This window comes from Cydia splendana, chromosome 19 (genome assembly GCF_910591565.1).
Source record: "Cydia splendana chromosome 19, ilCydSple1.2, whole genome shotgun sequence".
Classification (NCBI taxonomy): Eukaryota; Metazoa; Arthropoda; class Insecta; order Lepidoptera; family Tortricidae; genus Cydia; species Cydia splendana.
The window spans coordinates 3,131,966-3,152,042 of NC_085978.1; the positions used below are offsets into that span (position 1 = coordinate 3,131,966).

Below are 20,077 nucleotides of genomic sequence, written 5' to 3' on the forward strand. Positions count from 1 at the left end.
GTATTTCTGTTGCCGCTATAACAACAAATACTAAAAAGCACGGAACCCTCGGTGGGCGAGTCCGACTCGCACTTGTCCGGTTTTTTTTCATACGGGTACACTATCGCGATAATCAACGGCGTTTCCCGTTAGTGTGGCCCAGGCATAAGAAATACTTCATTTCAAAGTAATTAATTAACTGCATAAGTTATACAATATTACATTAAAACATACAGTCATGTCAACGCATATCATCGTGCGAAAATATCAAAATTTGCCTTGATTTCCTAATAAAGATATACTTATGGAAATATTAAAAAAAAAACAAATAGGGTTTAACATTACTAACATCACCAGTTGAAACCATATTAAAATCGACTCAGTTTAAATAAAAAGGTAGAACACGGGTTAAGCCCCCATAAGGCAGAGGTGTTTAATTTATATTACCACCCTGATTTTGAACTTTATTACAAAGTGTTAGGGTTAAATTTTGCGTAATTTCTGACAACCTTTTGCCCGTCTCCTTGCACGATAGAACTCAAGACGAAGAAATAGCACCAAGTAGCCGCTAAGAATATGGTATCAGCTGAAAATGGACTTAAACTAATAAAACATAAGGTACATAAAAGAATGGTCCGGTAATATTTGAACTACTTATATTGACGTAGCGTGATTAAAATATATCGTGACTTAAAGAGCTCACAATAAAAAATATGTCAAACTGAGAGATCGGCTCACTTCATATTTCGTCAATCTTAACGAAGATGGTTTCGTTAGCTAGATTATACCATCTAAAAATTTGAACTGATCATGTGTTCAGAGCTTTAGACAGTTCGAAAAGCAAAAATTTTCAACATATAGTTATTTGTACAACAAGAGATCAAAGTTTGATATTTCTTCGACTGCTTATTATGAGTCCCGTGCAAGCGAAAGATTCTAATTTAGAATCTTGAGCGTAGTAAGGGATTCAAAAGCGCACGAGATGTAAATAACTTTGATCTCGTGTAGTACACAAAATTTTTCACCCTAAGCAGTGAGAACATACCTAGAGGCACAGAGATAATAGAACCCAAGAATATCGAACTTGTATTAGACCCCGCATGTTGAAATGACATTTGACTATAAAGGTCACTTGAATGTCATTTTGTCTCACTCAGTGAGCAAAATCGCATTTTTCTCACTGACAAAATCGCATTTTGCTCACTGAGTGAGACAAAATGACTCAGTGAGCAAAATCGCATTTTGCTCACTGTTTTTAAGAAGCAAAGTACCCTTGTTCGAGCCGCTGAGGTGAAAACGTTTTTTTACCCATTTTTATAACACACTTGTCAGGAGGGCGCTGTTACTCTAATGAGTCTAAATAATGTAAAGCGTGACAGTTCAGTATAGTATGAAAAAAAAAAATAGTTCCAGTGAAATTCCGCAGCATGGCGCGTGATCATATATTCCTGGTCAGGCTTTTAACTAGGTATCGAGTTATTTAAATACCCACGCCACTCTTGCAAATTAAAAACTTAAATGTCTATATTGTCTACGTCGTCTAGTATATAAAAATGGAAAACTAACTATCCAGATCTTGATTGATACTTACAATTATTATGTTAAATTGATTATAAAAAGCGTATGAACGTTATTAATTTATTATACAATCGCGGACAATTAAAAAAATACTTTGTGCACAAAAAATATTCTGAGTCAATTATGTCAAAAAATTTGGCAACATTGTCGATTATATAGGAGATCAACAATAAAAAATTATTATACATAAATTTATTGTCATATATACGTATGTGTGCATGATTTTGGCCAATATTGTACAGCTACGCACACAACGTTTCATTATCTAAGGCATATTGTTAATTTTATAAAAGGCATCTAAATCACTAATCAAAAATAGTGTAATTGGATCATACAAAGAAATTAGCATCTCTCCTGTGGACACGTTTTAATTTCATGGCAGCGTTGTTGAGTTGGCATCTGTAATGTAAAATTCAGCTGAAAATATTGATTAAGGTTAATAACCTTTATATGAATCTTAATTGACCTTCTCCTTCAAAATTGTTACTTTCCTTTACTTTAACTCCTGCCATGAAATAGGGATTATTACTGCAAGTTCTGCCGCCAGAGTGCAGCACTAGTGCCATAGTAAACCATAGAGTAACTTATACACACTAGGCCTTGAACAGTTTTTTGACAAGTTTTCACTATGACATTGATTGATGCATCAATGTCAGGCGGTTTGTTTACAGGTGGCCTTCCGCGAAATGTGAAAATTGATTTCGTTATGTGCCTCTCTATCGATCGAATAGGCAAGAGTGGTAGAGAGGCAAAAACCGAACTTTCGATTTTCGTGTTTCGCGGTAGGCCCTGTGATTGTGCTAGTGACGCCCTCTACGCAAAGTTTTTGCGTAATATTCCCTATTAAAACGTTGTTACCGATCACTATTATCCACATATCCCTTATCCACGTAAAGGGTACTCCTTTTCTATTTACTTAGACTAGAGCAAGAGGTTAATTGTTGTCCACAGGAGTGACAAATTGTCAAATTTAGTTTTAAAATCTGTGTATGACCCGACTACGTTAATTATCTTATCTCCTCTTTCTAATAAATTCCCTATATAACGTTTGTAGGATAATGGTAATTTGGCTTACACAACTCTACCACGTTTTCTGACACTAACGCCATCTTTGGACGTAACGTGCCAACACTAACAAAGATTTTTACAATGTCATCGCTCGGCGTAACAGACAAGAAGCGAAAATTTGCCAACGCCATCTATCGGCGAAAAGTGGCGTCAACATTGGTAAACAGCGACCGACAAATAGACAACACCGCTGACAACACCACTTCTCGACGTAATCCGAAAGTAAAAACGCCATTTCTGATCAGTGACAGTTACTGGCTGGTCCGAAAAGCCGGATCAAACTGATTCCGTATAGGGACCGTGCGTGTTGGAGGGTCTGCCATCTCGTGGCCTCAATCGGAAGCATAAACTGTACATAGACTTCAAAGCAAGTGCTGCCCTCTACATTTCACGTACGTTTTCTTGTGCATTGTAGGTTCTAACATCTTGTGGGCAACTTTGGAAGCTTAAGACAATTGCCACTAAGTGCTACGGGTTACGCTCGTAGCGCGTAGCCACGTCTTTGCCGTATGGAGCGTGTAGTCGCTACGAACAGTGTACCCGACAGTCGGGTTCTTGGCGCTGAATGCGTTAAACTTGACATTTACACTTCGCGCCAATAAACAGGGGGCACCTGTGGTGCCACCTACAGTTCATGCTCGCTCCCTCTCTGAACTCCTTCGTCCAAGAGTGTAGCTATTTAGAGCTCCTCATAGAACGCTAGTCGAGTGTTGGTGGAGCCCTGCCTTAACCTTCGGAGCGTGGAGTATTTCGTGTCGCCCGCCTTTGCTTGCGCTTCGTGTATCCTGAAACAAGAGATGAAAATATGAGAAAATTTGACGTTCCACGGGAAAAGGTAGCTTATGGCGGCTGGCCCTTACGTCGCATATATCTTGGAAAATAATACAAACCACAAAAAAATCACGTTTCTTTATCTCCTTTTTGAACCACACAATTGCCCATCTGGATGCCAAATTTTAACTTGCTAGGTTAGATTTTTAATGTTAGGTGAGTCAGTCAGTGAGAAAAATCCCGATTTTAAGATGTATGTATCTTAATAACCGGTTGAGCTATATTCATGAAATTTGGAGTTCTAGTTAGCCGGTCTCAATAAATAAACCAAATTCCATATATTTACGTAAAATAGATTTTGAGTTACGTAGGGGTCAAAAGTGGAGGAGAGTGAAATGATTCGTGTAATATGTATAATGGTCGCTGCGTCGCCAGTTCTCTTCTTTTGAACTTGGCTTGACACGCTGCCGCGTGTATAGATGTCATAAATAATAGTTATTTGTTTTACAAGGGGGCAAAGTTGTTGTTTAACTGCTCGTGCTAATATTGATACCCGAGCAAGCGAAAGATTCCAAAATTGAACAACGAGCATAGCGAGTGGTTCGAAAAATGGAATCTTGAGCGTTGCGAGGGTTTCAAAGCACGAGGGTTAAACAAAATTTGCCCCCGAGTGAAACACAAAATTTTTCACCACACCAACCTGAAGCAAATATTAAATGTAAAATATCAAACAAAATCAAACCAAATCAAATCCAAATGAATGTAATTAAAAATGTATCATCCAAAATCATCATTTAAAAGTCATTTCTACCAGCAAACATAAGAAACCAACTCAAAATTTGCATTTGATTACTTTGTCTCACATGTGAATAAAATGCAACTTTGCTATCAGTTTTTAAAGTGCAAAGTAAGCCTTTCCGAGCTGGTGTGGTGAAAATGTAATTACCTGTCAAGCGTCGCCGCGTCGCGCTCTACCCGTAGTACTGAGAACTCGCAACGTAGCGACTCAAGCTGCTGTTGCAGGTGCTTCGACTTTGCTAGATACTCCACTCTGAAAATAAATCGTTATTCGATAAAGTAACCGTTATATGTAACAACATACAGGGTCATTTTTGGACCGTTAGCCATATTTGAATATGTCATTATAGATCAGCAGTACAACACATTTTTTTTTAAAATAAAGTGGTACTTGTTTTTGAATTTTTTTTGACATTTTTATCCATCAATAACAAAAAATATGGTCACTGTACTCGTTTGTTGCGATTCGTGCAATGTGGCAAGCGCAATACAATAGAAAGGGATGGTAGAATCGTATAAGCCAATCAGGGTAGGGCAAACGCCTGCCGGGCGATTGTCGCTTTAAGAGCTTATCCCTCTGCCGAAAACCTTGCACAATTGTGCAAACTTTTGTATGACATGGCTATTTGTACGTTACGTACAAAATTTGACGTGCCCCTAGGGCCCCCGCAAAAATCGGTAACTGTTTTGTACAGAAAATGACAGACAAGGCGTCTCCAGTTACTAAATGTTCTAAGTAAGTAGGTCATAAATTGGCTAAAAAGAAACCGAATCAGAGCACCTTTTGCAAAGTCGAGCGAGAGATCGGTCTCTGATGACCCCTTGTTAAGCAGTGAACATGTAGAGTACATATATTGTGACGTCCCACGGGTGAAGGTACCTTATGGCGGTTGGCGCTTACGCTATTATTAACGCCGCTACAATACTATTGCGGTGCTATGCGATGTAAGCGCCAGCCGCCATAATGTACCTTTTTCCGGGGAACGTCACAATTATTGTAAAAGTATAACGGTATCCAGACGGGATGGTCAAATCGACCGATTTGATCAGAAATCAAATTGGCGTCAATCTCCAATTTAATTACCAATTTTATTAGATTTATGGTGATAATAGAGCCCTTTAAATTGAAAAAATGCCCCAGAACGAAAATACTGGCGTCACAAATTGGTATTCTTGCGTCCACACCTCATTTTATCGGTAATATCGGAAAATTCGGTCATTATCGGCGGTTGAATTCGGCGAGCCAAATTGGCGTTTGCGTCCGCACGTCCTGATTCGATCGGGCAATTTAATCAGATGGGCCAAAAATGTACTAGTCTGGATACGCCTTAACTCACCGCTCCTTCTCGATCTCTCTGGACAGGCGGTGTATGTGCGGGTCGTCGGAGTCGTCGGGCACGAGCAGGCAGGAGTTGAGCTCGGGCTCCGCGGACCCGTTGACCGGAGGCTCCCCCAGCTCGGCGGGGAGGGAGCAGGTTGACGGGAACAGGCTTGATGGGACAGTGCTTGATGACTGCAAGAAAAATTACAAGATTTTTACCATAATCTATCAATATACAGGTTGATTTTTAAGTTGTGAACAGTAACCACATTTCTAAATAAAGCTTCTTCAAAGTAACGCGGAGCGATAGTTAAACTCATGATTAATTAGGTCCTTAACAACCACTATATTTTTCTTTGGTATATCTTGTCTTTACATGGCGATCCTGCCAGGATACGGATATAGAATCTTCTAACAAAGTATTATACTCACATTAACAGTAGGTGGCGGCTTCTTACAAGTTGTAGTAAAGTATAGCATATGTGACCTTACATGGCGACCCTGCCACGATTCAAACCTTGAATCTTTTTTCAAAGTATTACTCACATTAACAGTAGGCGGAGGTAACGACCCAGCACCAGCTCTGCTTAAGAAGTTCAACAGCTTATCCTTAGCCTGTTTTTCAGCTACCCCTGGCTGCGACCAATTCCGCTTTTAGCCTATCTGCTTCGGCGGCGCATAAAGCATATGTGACCTTACATGGCTACCCTACCAAGATTCGAACCTGGAATCTTTTAACAAAGTATTACTCACATTAACAGTAGGCGGAGGTAGCGACCCAGCACCAGCCCTGCTAAGGAAGTTTAACAGCTTATCCTTAGCCTGTTTCTCAGCGACTCTGGCTGCGACCAGCTCTGCTTTCAACCTGTCTGCTTCGGCGGCGCGTTTTTCTGACTCTTCGACTAGACGCGCTGTGAGGAATTCGGCTTCGCGGGTCTTGCGTTCTAGGTGGACCTGTAATGAGTATAATATTTTATAAAGTTTCTTAGAACATATATGTAATCTGGCCAGCCGTGTATGTCAGTAACAATGTAAAGCAATACTCAGGCGAAGTGGAGAGAGGTATTTTCGGGTAACAAATACTATGAATAAAATTGAGACGCTTAGATTCAAATCACTTTTATGTCAAACTAGCGACCCGTCCCGGCTTCGCCCGGGTTACACAAAACCGTAACAAAAATACACCTAAACCTTCCTCAAGAATCTCTCTATTGATTGGTGAAAATCGCATGAAAATCCGTTCAGTAGTTTTTCAGTTTATCGCGAACATACATTCACACAAACAGACAGACGCGGTGGGGACTTTGACTTTATAAGGTGTAGGTGTAGTGTATGGAATTTCCTCAAAGCTTGCAGATTGTGAATAAACTTTCATTCATTCATTCAGATAACCGTCGAAAGTTTCTTCTGTTCTCAACACTTTTATCTGAAATATATAGGTTTCAGTTGTGTGTTGGATCATACCTTTTCCTCCTCGGTCCGTATAGCAGATAGCCTGAGCCGGGCGTTATCCCGTTCAGCGTCTGCCGCCTTCTGTGCTAGCAGAGATGCTTCTTCTTCAGCCACCCGTCCTTTTAGACTCTTACCTTTTCTTCCTCGGTGCGTATAGCAGATAGCCTGAGGCGGGCGTTATCCCGTTCAGCGTCTGCTGCCTTCTGTGCTAGTAGAGACGCTTCTTCTTCTGCTACCCGTCCCTTTTCCGCTAATAGCTCTGCAGTTTCTTCTGAACGGCGCTGGGAACGAAATAATATTCCTTATATACGTATATGCAAGTGTCTGTTTAAAAAAATCTGTTTATTCCATTAGAAAAAGCATGCATTTTGTACAAACTTAACTACTAATCTTAAATTAAAAAGATTTTTCAGTTAAGGAGTCTAGGTATATTGAATTAATTATACAATACCATTAGATATTTATTATATCGTTACAAGATAGGGATTAAATTATACTCTCATCATTTAAGCATGTGTTTCTTCATAATGTATCTAACTTGCTAGCTTAAAAATATCTTTAAAAAAATTAAGTACTGTATAGCAATACGTTACGTCTTTTTTGCGGAGGCCTCTTTATCATAGGAATATTTTTTATAGGGTGACAGCAAAATAACTTTTTTACACAATATTCTTTTATATTTTTTTTATTTAATTGTCCTAAGACCTATATTGACTTAAAATTAGACTTTTGGCAGATGCCAAAAGTCCAAAACCTAGATAGGTTAACGTTTTTGGCATTCTAGCTGCTAGCACATTGTAAAAATTAACAGTGGACACCGCACATGAACACAGTAGGGTTGTCACAGACTTTTACACAACAGCCCAAGACTTACACTTGACGTACTATAAGATAAGTTAGCCCTGTAAGTAGTACCGAGTTATTAACAATGGCGATGTATGCAGCTCAGGTGCGCGCGACCCATCCCTCGCCCCTAACCCACACGATTGCCCTGTCTAGACGGCTTCGTCGAATGACTGTAGTTTTATAGACTGTCCTCCTTTATCAAACATATGGCAGAAACTATATCTCAACGGTGAAACCGCTCATTAAGCACCATACTGGGCTGGTTGAGATGCAGGATCAGTATCGCCGTTATACGCGCCACCAGCATGTGCATCCGAGGCACACGCCACCGCTTTAAGTCCACTGCCAGGTGGCTTGTGTTAGACGACGGTGCCCCCCTTCTCTACACATTGATTGAAACCCCTTTTCTACCCTACATTTGTCAATGTATATTTACATATGTATTATTATACTTATAAGTTTAATAATTAATAGACTGTGGTGCTAGTAAGTTCTTACCAGAGCTTCGTTGGCTAACCGGATCTCTTCCTGATACTGCAGCAGCCTCTGCTCCATCGCGGCTCGCTCTCTTTCCGCAGCCTCCCGTAGTTGCTTTTCGCGCGCTAGCTTGTTACGCTCGATTTGTCGGCGCTAAACAAAAAAAACATTCCATCACTACACCTTATAAAACAAAGTCCCCCGCCGCGTCTGTCTGTTTGATTGTATGTTCGCGATAAACTCAAAAACTACTCAACGGATTTTCATGCGGTTTTCACCTATCAATAGAGTGATTCTTGAGGAAGGTTTAGGTGTATAATTTGTTAACCCGTGCGAAGCCGGGGCGGGTCGCTAGTATTTTTTATAATTCTTGAAATAAAACCCCCCACCGATTTTACGGTATAATATGGTGGAACTTGCATGAATTCTAATTTAAGATTACATCAATGTACCATATTCTGACAAATAAATACATTTCATTCATTCAAAAGTAATTTGGAAACTACGATAAGATAATTAAATTAACTTTGAAAGTTCTGGGACCTACTGACTGCGCCATTATAATGTTTATAGAAAGATTTGGGTACGTAAAACGTTTTAAGAAAAATCGTAAAGGACCATGGGCAACTTTGTATGGAGCCTGGACCCAACACCAACAGGAATGAGAGTAAGGTCATTGGATAGGTATATGTACTTCATTTTGTTCTATGGGCACCAAGCGGAATTCCATTGCAGAACTGAGATATTGGTATTTTAGCCAAAACGTCGTCACCCTTATTACCTAGGCAATAGAGTCCAAGTAAGTAAATTAATTGCTGCAGGGTAGATGTTCGCGCACCGCCGGGCGAGCACACTGAATGATTTGCCGCGCTCGCCCGGCGGTGGACTCTATGGCCTAGGTAATAAGGGTGACGACATTTTGACAAAAATACCAATATCTCAGTTCTGCAATGGTATTCCGCTTGGTGCCCATAGAACGAAATGAAGTACAGAGAAATACCTATCTAATAACCTAACTCTCAACTCTGTTGGTTTTGGGGCCATTTTGACGCATAGTCCTTTAAACGATCTTTTTTACCTCAGACTAAGTATAAATAAGTTTGCCATAGTTTCCCTTTTCATTTTCTAAAAAGTATCAAGTACGTATACCAACACCAAGTATTGACGGGAACAACAAAAACCAACTAAATTAAGTACGTTGTTTATGGTATGTCAGCCATTTTGAATGGGGTTGGCCGATCGAAGTATTTAGCAGATGGCGCCAGCGGTGTCGGTCCCTAGAATTGTGTCAAATTTTTGTTTTCTTAATGGAATTATATGCCCTGCATGCCAGCCCTTTAAGCCAAATCTCATAGAAAAAAGGGCAAGCTATGATGGTGCCATCTATGCAAACCTTTGACAGTTGCCTACCCCAATAGTTTACAAATAGGGAATAATATAACGCGAAACTCTGCGTAGGAGGCGCCACTACCACTATCCGTCACAATCTGGGGGTCTACCGCGAAACAAGAAAATCGAAATTCGCGTTATCTAACCTCTATCACTCTTGCTTATTCGAGCGATAAAGAGGCAGATAACTAAATTTCGCGTTTCCCGGTAGGCCCTTGTTAACAAACCGCCTTGATGCATCAATGTCATATTTTATTGTCTGTAAAAACTTGTCAAAAAAACAGTTTAAGGCACAGTGTGTATAACTTACTCTATAGTTTCTAGAGAAGATAGTGCTGCACTCTGGCGGCAGAACATTGCAGTAATACCCCCTATTGGTAGCATTGCGTATATTCTTTGGTGGTCACGTGAATGAAACTATATTTTACCTGTTTCTCCTCTTTGGCTTGGGCTTTCATCTGCTGGACCTCCATGGTGTCCGGTTTTCGGCGACGCATGTATAGATCGTGGTTGCCGATACATAGATCAAGGATCTGCAACAATCAATATTTTAGTGCAGGGGTCTCCAAACCACGACCCGCGGGCCAAATCCGGCCCGCGACGCGTTCCAATCCGGCCCGCGACCCAAAGCGAGTGCCCACTGTCCGGCCCGCGGGAGCCAGGCTCCAGGGGTTCAGCATTCATTGAGAGTGGAACTGTTCCTAACAGCAGCAACCAGACACCCTCCCCCGGCGCAAAAACGGTGGCCCGCGCGAAAGTTTCTGAGGCGCAATATGGCACTCAGCTAAAAAAGTTTGGAGACCCCTGGTTTAGTGGATAAACTTTTTCACATCACCTATTCGGAAAAGGGCTTTTTCTTGCCCTCTAGGCGCTAGGAGGGATCAAAGTGGCACTTTTCTGTTCTAGGACATTATTCTTGTTATTTTTTGCATTCTTTTTTTAGCTTGAATAATATTTTGAAACATAATAATTGTGTCAACACTAAGATTTTTTTATTTTCCTCATAGTTGATGTGAAAAGCAGTATGTGTCACACGGTATCAAAATTATTTCGTCTTGGGCGTTAACACTTGAATCCCTCATTACGCTCAGGATTCAATGTACGCCCTTGTCGGAAATATATCATTTTGATCCCTTGTAACACAAACTACTATTTTATCACTTGTTACCATCATGTTTCCTGGGATCCTCTTGACAACTATAGTTACAAGGCCATTTCAACATGGAACACAGCGCGTCATATCTGACAAAAAAAATTCTTACTTGACATTGTATAATTACTTAAACAACACGCCGATTTTTTAAATATCCATAAGCTATATATATAAGTAACAGAAAATTACGACGAACATTTTAAAATGTATTATTTGTTTTTGTTCAACTAATAGTTAGGGAGGCGAGGTAGCTAAATGGCGTAATTCAACGGCGCCGTCGAGACCTATCAAAATCGAAAGATAAAATAATTTCGAAAAGAAAAGCTCGTATGGCAAAAACCATTTTAGCGGTGGGTTTGGCGTGTACGGTTTTTCAAAAATGTTAAAAAAAACAGTTACTTGGGCATTCTCGAGCGCGTCAGATATTCATACTACGTATGCCCCGAGTGCCTCTGATAACAACGGTATACTAATCTGCCGGTTTGCGTGGTGGGGGTAGGCATATAAAGTAGTCAAAAATGCAAAAAAAAAAAATTTACTCGAGCGCGTCAGATTTTCGGAAGGGGTGTTAAGTAGGCCCCAAGGAAGCTTCCTTTAAAAAAACTGACGATTTCGGCGTGACGATAAGTTACGATGAATTTTTGAAAATGCAAAAAAAAAAAGTTTTTTTGAAATACTCGAGCGCGTCAGATTTTCATAGGGGAGGTTTATCTCGGTATCCTGAAAGCATATTTTTTTAATCTGACAAAAATGTTGGTGGGTTCTCTTAATCTGACCGAATTTTATGATGCTTCAAGTCAAAAAGTTTTAACTTTGGACAAAAATGTAAAGAGACCTTTTTTGTGTAAAATAAAATTACCTTTTTTGTTTATTTAAACTTTTTTTTTGTAAAATGTATCGTTCGCGACTTATATGCCGCAACGCGTTCTTAGGAAGACGAAATGGCTCCTCCACACTTCCGGTCATGCGGAAACCGGCAGATTTTGTATTTTTAGTAAGTTTTAGATTATATTCTTCAAAATAAAAAATAAAAAAATCGCGCTCGAGAATGCCGGATTAACGTTTTTTTTTTACAAGTTCGCGACCCTATAACTCGGCGGCGTCAAGGACTTATCGTCAGATTAGTTAAATTTAGTCTTTAAACACTAAAATCAACCCCCAATATCTTAATCTGAGGCGCTCGAGTATTTCACTCTATCCATTTTTTTTTACTAATCTGATCCTCTATCCTAGGCGCGCGTCACTACATATAGAGCTAAATACTTTACAAGGTTGTTCTATTAGGTCTAAGGTATCTCTCATATCTTAAGCTGCCACGCTCGAGTATTGCCGAAAATTCCCCTATTCGCCTCCCTAACTAGTTAGGGAGGCGAGGTAGCTAAATGGCGTAATTCAACGGCGCCGTCGAGACCTATCAAAATCGAAAGATAAAATAATTTCGAAAAGAAAAGCTCGTATGGCAAAAACCATTTTAGCGGTGGGTTTGGCGTGTACGGTTTTTCAAAAATGTTAAAAAAAACAGTTACTTGGGCATTCTCGAGCGCGTCAGATATTCATACTACGTATGCCCCGAGTGCCTCTGATAACAACGGTATACTAATCTGCCGGTTTGCGTGGTGGGGGTAGGCATATAAAGTAGTCAAAAATGCAAAAAAAAAAAATTTACTCGAGCGCGTCAGATTTTCGGAAGGGGTGTTAAGTAGGCCCCAAGGAAGCTTCCTTTAAAAAAACTGACGATTTCGGCGTGACGATAAGTTACGATGAATTTTTGAAAATGCAAAAAAAAAAAGTTTTTTTGAAATACTCGAGCGCGTCAGATTTTCATAGGGGAGGTTTATCTCGGTATCCTGAAAGCATATTTTTTTAATCTGACAAAAATGTTGGTGGGTTCTCTTAATCTGACCGAATTTTATGATGCTTCAAGTCAAAAAGTTTTAACTTTGGACAAAAATGTAAAGAGACCTTTTTTGTGTAAAATAAAATTACCTTTTTTGTTTATTTAAACTTTTTTTTTGTAAAATGTATCGTTCGCGACTTATATGCCGCAACGCGTTCTTAGGAAGACGAAATGGCTCCTCCACACTTCCGGTCATGCGGAAACCGGCAGATTTTGTATTTTTAGTAAGTTTTAGATTATATTCTTCAAAATAAAAAATAAAAAAATCGCGCTCGAGAATGCCGGATTAACGTTTTTTTTTTACAAGTTCGCGACCCTATAACTCGGCGGCGTCAAGGACTTATCGTCAGATTAGTTAAATTTAGTCTTTAAACACTAAAATCAACCCCCAATATCTTAATCTGAGGCGCTCGAGTATTTCACTCTATCCATTTTTTTTTACTAATCTGATCCTCTATCCTAGGCGCGCGTCACTACATATAGAGCTAAATACTTTACAAGGTTGTTCTATTAGGTCTAAGGTATCTCTCATATCTTAAGCTGCCACGCTCGAGTATTGCCGAAAATTCCCCTATTCGCCTCCCTAACTATAAGTGTTTAAAATAGTTTCTGCAATTATATAAATGAAACAACGTCACTACTGAAGAAAAAATGTACCAAAATATAATTATTATTCATATAAAATTGCGAGATAACAGAGTCCCGTATAATAAAACCAACTCACCAATTTATTCATTCCCTTAGGCGAGAAGAATATAAAATTATTGGCCGCCCTGTCGACAAACTTGATGACAAACTTCTTGTCGTCGAACGATATATGCTTTATCTCGGACCAAGGAAACGTCCTTATAAAACAAAGTCCCCCGCCGCGTCTGTCTGTTTGTGTGTTTGTATGTATGTTCGCGATAAACTCAAAAACTACTGAACGGATTTTCATGCGGTTTTCACCTATCAATAGAGTGATTCTTGAGGAAGGTTTAGGTGTATAATTTGTTAACCCGTGCGAAGCCGGGGCGGGTCGCTAGTTACCCTTCTAAAATTAATGCATACGTCTTCATACGGTGTGCATATTCCTACTTATTACCATCAAACTAATGTTTTAATCTAACTCACCAATTTATTCATTCCCTTAGGCGAGAAGAATATAAAATTATTGGCCGCCTTGTCGACAAACTTGATGATAAACTTCTTGTCGTCGAACGATATATGCTTTATCTCGGACCACGGAAACGTCGTTTTTGGCATCAGCTTGTTGTCCTTCTCGTATATGTTGAGGCCTAACGCTGTCACGCCGAGGTAGAGGTCTGTGTCTTTCTTGTTCTGAAATATATAAAATCAAGTTAATATTTAGCGGGTCACAAATAAATATAGGAGTCGCTACGTATGTACCCTTGTAGGTACCAATGATTCTGAGTCCATAATATGTTTACTCGATGGAACTTGATACAGGATTCTGTTTTGGTAATTTGTTTGGTATTGTATTAGATAAATATTTCTTTTTATACCACATCGGTGGCAAACAAGCATACGGCCCGCCTGATGGTAAGCAGTCACCGTAGCCTATGGACGCCTGCAACTCCAGAGGTGTTACATGCGCGTTGCCGACCTTTTAAAAACCTGTACACTCGTTTTTTGAAGAACCCCATACTGTAGACCCTCGGGAAAATATAGATATAACAGTTAAATTACTTGTAGCACTTGCAGTTAACATAATAAAAACAATAAAAAAACCGGGCAAGTGCGAGTCGGACTCGCGCACGAAGGGTTCCGTACCATAATGCAAAAAAAAAAGGAAAAAAAAAGCAAACAAAAAACGGTCACCCATCCAAGTACTGACCACTCCCGACGTTGCTTAACTTTGGTCAAAAATCACGTTTGTTGTATGGGAGCCCCATTTAAATCTTTATTTTATTCTGTTTTTAGTATTTGTTGTTATAGCGGCAACAGAAATACATCATCTGTGAAAATTTCAACTGTCTATCACGGTTCGTGAGATACAGCCTGGTGACAGACGGACGGACGGACGGACGGACGGACAGTGAAGTCTTAGTAATAGGGTCCCGTTTTACCCTTTGGGTACGGAACCCTAAAAAGGATTTTAGTACTTACATTGATGGAGAAATAGTTGACGCCGTACATGTCCAAGTCTTGTGCTATTTTCAGGTACTCCATTTCGGCTTCGTCCCGCGACATGCCCTTGTGGTCCGCGTACCTAAATCAAATTCATGAAATTAGATCATCAGTATTTAAAAATGGAGTGCTATAATAATAATTATGGTAACTAGATGTAAATGAAACTGATATGTACATCGATCCACAAATCCGGTTACTTCGTATAACAGTACCGTTGCGATGTAATGGTAATATATACAGATTTATTCCGCGCAATCAGGATCGGAATGCACTACGCGTTTATTGCAGTGATTGAATTACGATATCATATCATGGGACGTCATGAAAATAGTTGTCATAAATCTATGGCTAGAGAGATCGGTATTTTTGCGGCAAAATTTGCAATTACGAATACAAATTAAATTAACGAGTTCCATGCGAACAATCGAGGACAAACTCTATAACGATAGCTATAGTTCGTTTTTTTGGCATTAGAAAAAGACTACGCGATCTTGACGAGTCTTTTAATTGAACAACGCTTTTTAAAAATCAGCAACTATTACTAATGAAAGCAAAAGATGATGAAGAGATGTAAATAGTCGTATATGATTCATAATTGTTACATATTTGCCGTGACTTATTTTTCAAAAGTGTTTTCAATAGAAAGACACGTCAAGATTGTTTACCTTTTTTCTAATGCTAAAAAAACGAACTATAGTCATATGGAATATTTACCATATTTTAATCCGGTCCTCCCACATTTCAGGGGTCATCTGGTACTGGTCAATGACCCGCTGTGGCAGTAGGTCTTCGCTGGCCAGCATACCGGGCTTAGAGGCTGTCTCGTCGTAGTCTCCATACTGTCAACAATTAGAATTAGGGGAGTAAATTATTTCCATGACCTTTGTAAGAGGGAAAAGAGCCAAATACAGATGTAGTGCATAATTGTTTTCCATCGTATTTTCTCGGAAACGTTCGTATTTGTCATGCTACTTCAGTCAGCCACAGCACAGTTTATGTTGCGGGATTCGTCAATCTATGCGTCCAAAGTTAAAACGGCCGTTTTTGTTTCGAGTTCATAGATCGACGAATCCAGCAACATAAAAACTAGTTTGATGTATTCAAAAGGTACCTTCTTCTTTCCCCTGCCCTTATCCCACGTTATGTGGGGTCGGCACAACATGTTTTTCTCTTCCATTCTCCTCTGTCTTTCGTCTCCTCAGCTCTCACTCCTTTCTTTCTCATATCCTCTTTCACACAATCCATCCATCGTTTTTTGGGTCTACCATACGCTCTCCGTCCATCAACATTCATCCCTAATATTCTTTTGCCTATATGGCATTCATCCCTCCTCATTACATGCCCATACCACGCTAACCTAGTACTCCTCATTTTCTCCGTTACTGGAGCTACTTTCAAACTTCCTCTTATATACTCATTCTTAATACGATCCTTTCTCGTCACTCCACACATCCATCTCAGCATTCTCATTTCCGCTGCGTGCACTCTTCTTTCATCCGCTACTTTCGACGCCCAGCATTCTGATCCATACATTACAACAGGTCTCATGATCGTTCTGTTTATTTTCCACTTAAGTTTAAGGGGCATTCGTGGATCGCAAGTTGTTCCAGAGACCTGTCGCCATTTCATCCATCCCACATTTATTCTATTTTTCACGTCTCGGTCGATGTTTCCGTCACTTTGGATCAATGACCCAAGGTACCGGAAGTCAGAGCAGACTGGTAGGGATACACCATCTAAGGCAATATGGGAAAAACTGGATGGAGACCACCGAAATCGCAGAACATCAAAAGGTACCTAAATACAAAATATAGTACGTAGCGTCCTCCTTTTTAAAATATCTTTCGTTAAATTTAAATAATCACGATTAATTAGCAGTGGCGCTAGTGTGCACGTTGATGGGCTCTTAACAAATATTGACTTTCACAGATTTTGAAAAAAAATTGCGACGAATTCGTCAAATATGTCAAGAAATTTCATTGATGCCAATTGATTCCATTTCTATCCAGGATCAAAAGCTTCTTAGAGACCAACCTAAGGGGTCATCCATTAATTACGTCACACGTTTAGGGGGAGGGAGGGGGTCAAGAAAATGTGACATATTGTGACATGGGGGAGGGGGGAGACACAAACTTTGTGACGTCACTTTAACTTCATCAGTAACCGAATTTTTTTATTAAATTATTTTATTCGCTGTACATTTAAATTAAATAACAACTTTTTAAAACGATAATCGTTTTTATTCTTTTAATTTTCTTTCCTAAGCAGTTTTGGGTTATAAAATTACTAATATTTATATCGTCAAAAATATTTTGATAAAATATTAATAATACTTAGGTACTTACTTAATTCGATTTGGCGATTTCGTAGAAAAAATGTGACGTCACACTAGGGGGGAGGGGTTTGCCAAATGTGACCAAATGTGACAAGGGGGGGGGAGGGGTCAAAAAACCTAGAAATTCGTGTGACGTAATTAATGGATAACCCCTAAGTTAGGGCACTAGATCAAACTGACCCTTTATCAGTGTCCCCTACTGTAGTGGTTCTACATTATGCTTTTAGCTCTACAATATCGAGATATCTACATAAAAAAGTCAGTCTACAGGTTGTTTCATTACTAGGAGAATAACACATACCTTGGCCTGCACTGCATAGCTAGCAAGTAGGACAGACGCCTCCGGTGGGCAGTATATATCCATGCTCAGGATCGCCTGCTTGACTTGCAGGAACAGTAGATGCTGTGTGACCTCCTGGATGAGTTCCTCGGCCACATCCTCGGGGTAAAGCTTGCAGAGTAGCATGAACGGTGTGCCCGGCATTTGGGAGACACATTGGTCTTGTACTGTAAGAGGAAGAACATATGTTGCACTGGATTTACACATGCAATACTCAAGTACTTGGTTTAAGAAGATAGAGAAGAGAGCAATTAAGAAATGTAGTAATATAAAAAATACAAATCACTTTAAAATTAGTGAGGTGTTCTCTGGTAATTCCAAATTATGAAAAATGTTTTCCTTATAAAATTGTGAGATTACATTCCATATCGTCGCTATACTTACTCAACCTCATATCTGCAATAATCATTTGATGGAAATGTTTTCTTTCATTCGGAATACGGGTGTTTTTGTCATCAAATGAGTGTTGCAGATACGAGGTTGAGTAAGTATAGCGGCGATATGTTTTATGAGTGAAATGTTTGTGAAGAAGTTTATATACTAATAAAAGAAAACTGAATGTTGATAATGATCACACTCTAAGACGGAGAGTGACCAGCTGTTAAAAACTTTTTTAACTACCCAGCCTCAGACAATGGGGTTGGCTATAAGTGCTATAACTAGGAGAAATCCAGGGAGACCCGAGATGGCAGCACTAATATACAGGGTCAATTTGGACCGTTAGCCATATTTGAATATGTCATTATATATCAGCAGTACAACACATTTTTGTGGTACTTTTAGTAATTAGATTCTAATTTAATGTGAACTTACCTCTTTTGTCTAATTTGAGCCAGCTTATGAAATGTTTGGTGTCCTCGAACTGTAGCCCAAAGAACCATGTTTCCCGCAGGCCTATGGTCCTGCAGACTAGGTCAAACAAATCCCTTCCTGTTGCTCGCCACTGCATAAAAATAATTGTTTATATGTAGGGTTGGAGAGAGAAATGAATTTCCAGTATTTCACGCTCTGGCCACTTGGTGCTACTCTGCCCTCCTAAGCCGAATAGCAGTATCTCAAAAACAAATGATGAATGAATTTTCAGATAAAGAATGTAAGCTATATGTTTGCATTCAATTTTTATTTGAGATACCACTAATTGGCTTAGCAGGGCAGTAGTCATTGTCCTACCAATCGGACCTCATGAACAGTTTTTTTCCGCTTGGTCCAATTAATCGGATTACCAGGAATTGTAAGTCCACTTTGTCCTACCAATCGGACCAAATGAACTCATTTGGTCACAGGGACTATTGCCCTAGTCTATAACATTTATTAACATTTTTTTCTTATTGTAATGTATTGTAAATCAATATCGTACAATAAAATACAAAATAGTAAGTTGTTGATTTCCAGGCATTAAAATGTATGATTAACATATTTTTACTGCTGTCTCGTATAAGTAATTGATATCAAGTTACCTTTAAAATATGAAGTTAATGAAAAGTTAAATGTACAATCACATATGCATGCTTATTGATAATACAACAAATAAAACCAGTCGATTATCTGTTACTGAGCCCTGTTGTTGCCAGATACAGTGACAAAGCATGCTCTCCTAATGTAAACTATGTTTGTTTATATTATTAATTGTCATCACTAGTCAAACCTTTGTAATGAATAAACACTGCCCTGTTTTCGCACCGTGCGTGGGTGTTTACCAGAGAAATTATCACTCCTATGCACATTTACAGGACCAGGCATTCGCAGGGTGACTCATAGTGAACCTATTGTACTAATTCCTTAATTAGTAAATGACCAAACAATAACATAGGCATAAAAGTTGACATCTCACCTCAAGGTTGAATTCCAATTCGGCATCCAATGTACACACCTTCACTGGAAAGGATTTAGACGCCTTCTTTCTTCTAAAAGGCGGCATTTTTACATCACATAGTTCATCTACTCCTTAACAAAACATCAACCGATAGGTTAGGAGTTTTACGGCGAATTAACTAATTGCACGGCAATGGTTACCTTTTACGTAACGAGCACTCGACTGAGGAATGCGTGTAATTTCACATTACGTACTATTTCCAGCGGTTATTATTTACAAACAAGAAAAACGCAATGAAACAGGGAGTACATACGATGTACGAAAGAAAAATTGGGTACTTTACGTTCCGTTCCGGGTCACTTCAATTACCATTTCCTGTCATTACAAAGTTAACGCCTTTTGCGTGATAAGGACTTTTATACCAATAAGAAACTTTTTATTTAGTCAAAAATATTTTTATTTAAACACAGAAAGCTTTTTGATGGTAAATAAAAGCCATATCATTATACAGACATTTATTTTTTTGTATGAGAGGTTGAACAAATCGGTCCAAGTATCGGTCTATGTCACGGACGTAGAGAGTAAACTGGATAGTGTACAATGGCCAAAAAGTGTGTCCACATGAGAGGTCAAACCTGAACCCTCCATCTCTTTCTAATTAGGGTGACCATAAGTCATATGAATGACACATTAGCATAAGATGGAATGTATAGTTTGGCCAGGATCT

General features: G+C 39.3%; 1 protein-coding gene across 1 annotated transcript; it reads right to left on the reverse strand.

Annotated features, from left to right (window-relative positions):
• Positions 1-1,280: 1,280 nt before the first annotated feature.
• Positions 1,281-19,722, reverse strand: LOC134799873 (merlin). The gene is made up of 13 exons (XM_063772290.1): positions 19,369-19,722; positions 18,351-18,480; positions 17,499-17,704; positions 15,577-15,701; positions 14,839-14,941; positions 13,843-14,049; positions 10,108-10,212; positions 8,312-8,443; positions 7,102-7,248; positions 6,269-6,469; positions 5,532-5,707; positions 4,343-4,447; positions 1,281-3,410 (listed from the first exon to the last, which is right to left on the reverse strand). Exons 1-13 carry the CDS (start codon positions 19,453-19,455, stop codon positions 3,305-3,307), a joined length of 1,830 nt encoding a protein of 609 aa, XP_063628360.1. The 5' UTR covers positions 19,456-19,722; the 3' UTR covers positions 1,281-3,304.
• Positions 19,723-20,077: the final 355 nt, after the last annotated feature.

Coding starts and splice junctions, on each gene's coding strand:
- LOC134799873 (XM_063772290.1), bottom strand. CDS start 19,455: ATGCCGCCTTTTAGAAGAAAGAAGGCGTCTAAATCCTTTCCAGTGAAG. Junction 15,702..17,498: donor GCTATGCAGTGCAGGCCAAG/GTATGTGTTATT, acceptor AATTGTTGACAG/TATGGAGACTACGACGAGAC. Junction 8,444..10,107: donor AAGCCAAAGAGGAGAAACAG/GTAAAATATAGT, acceptor TTTTTTGTTTAG/CGCCGACAAATCGAGCGTAA.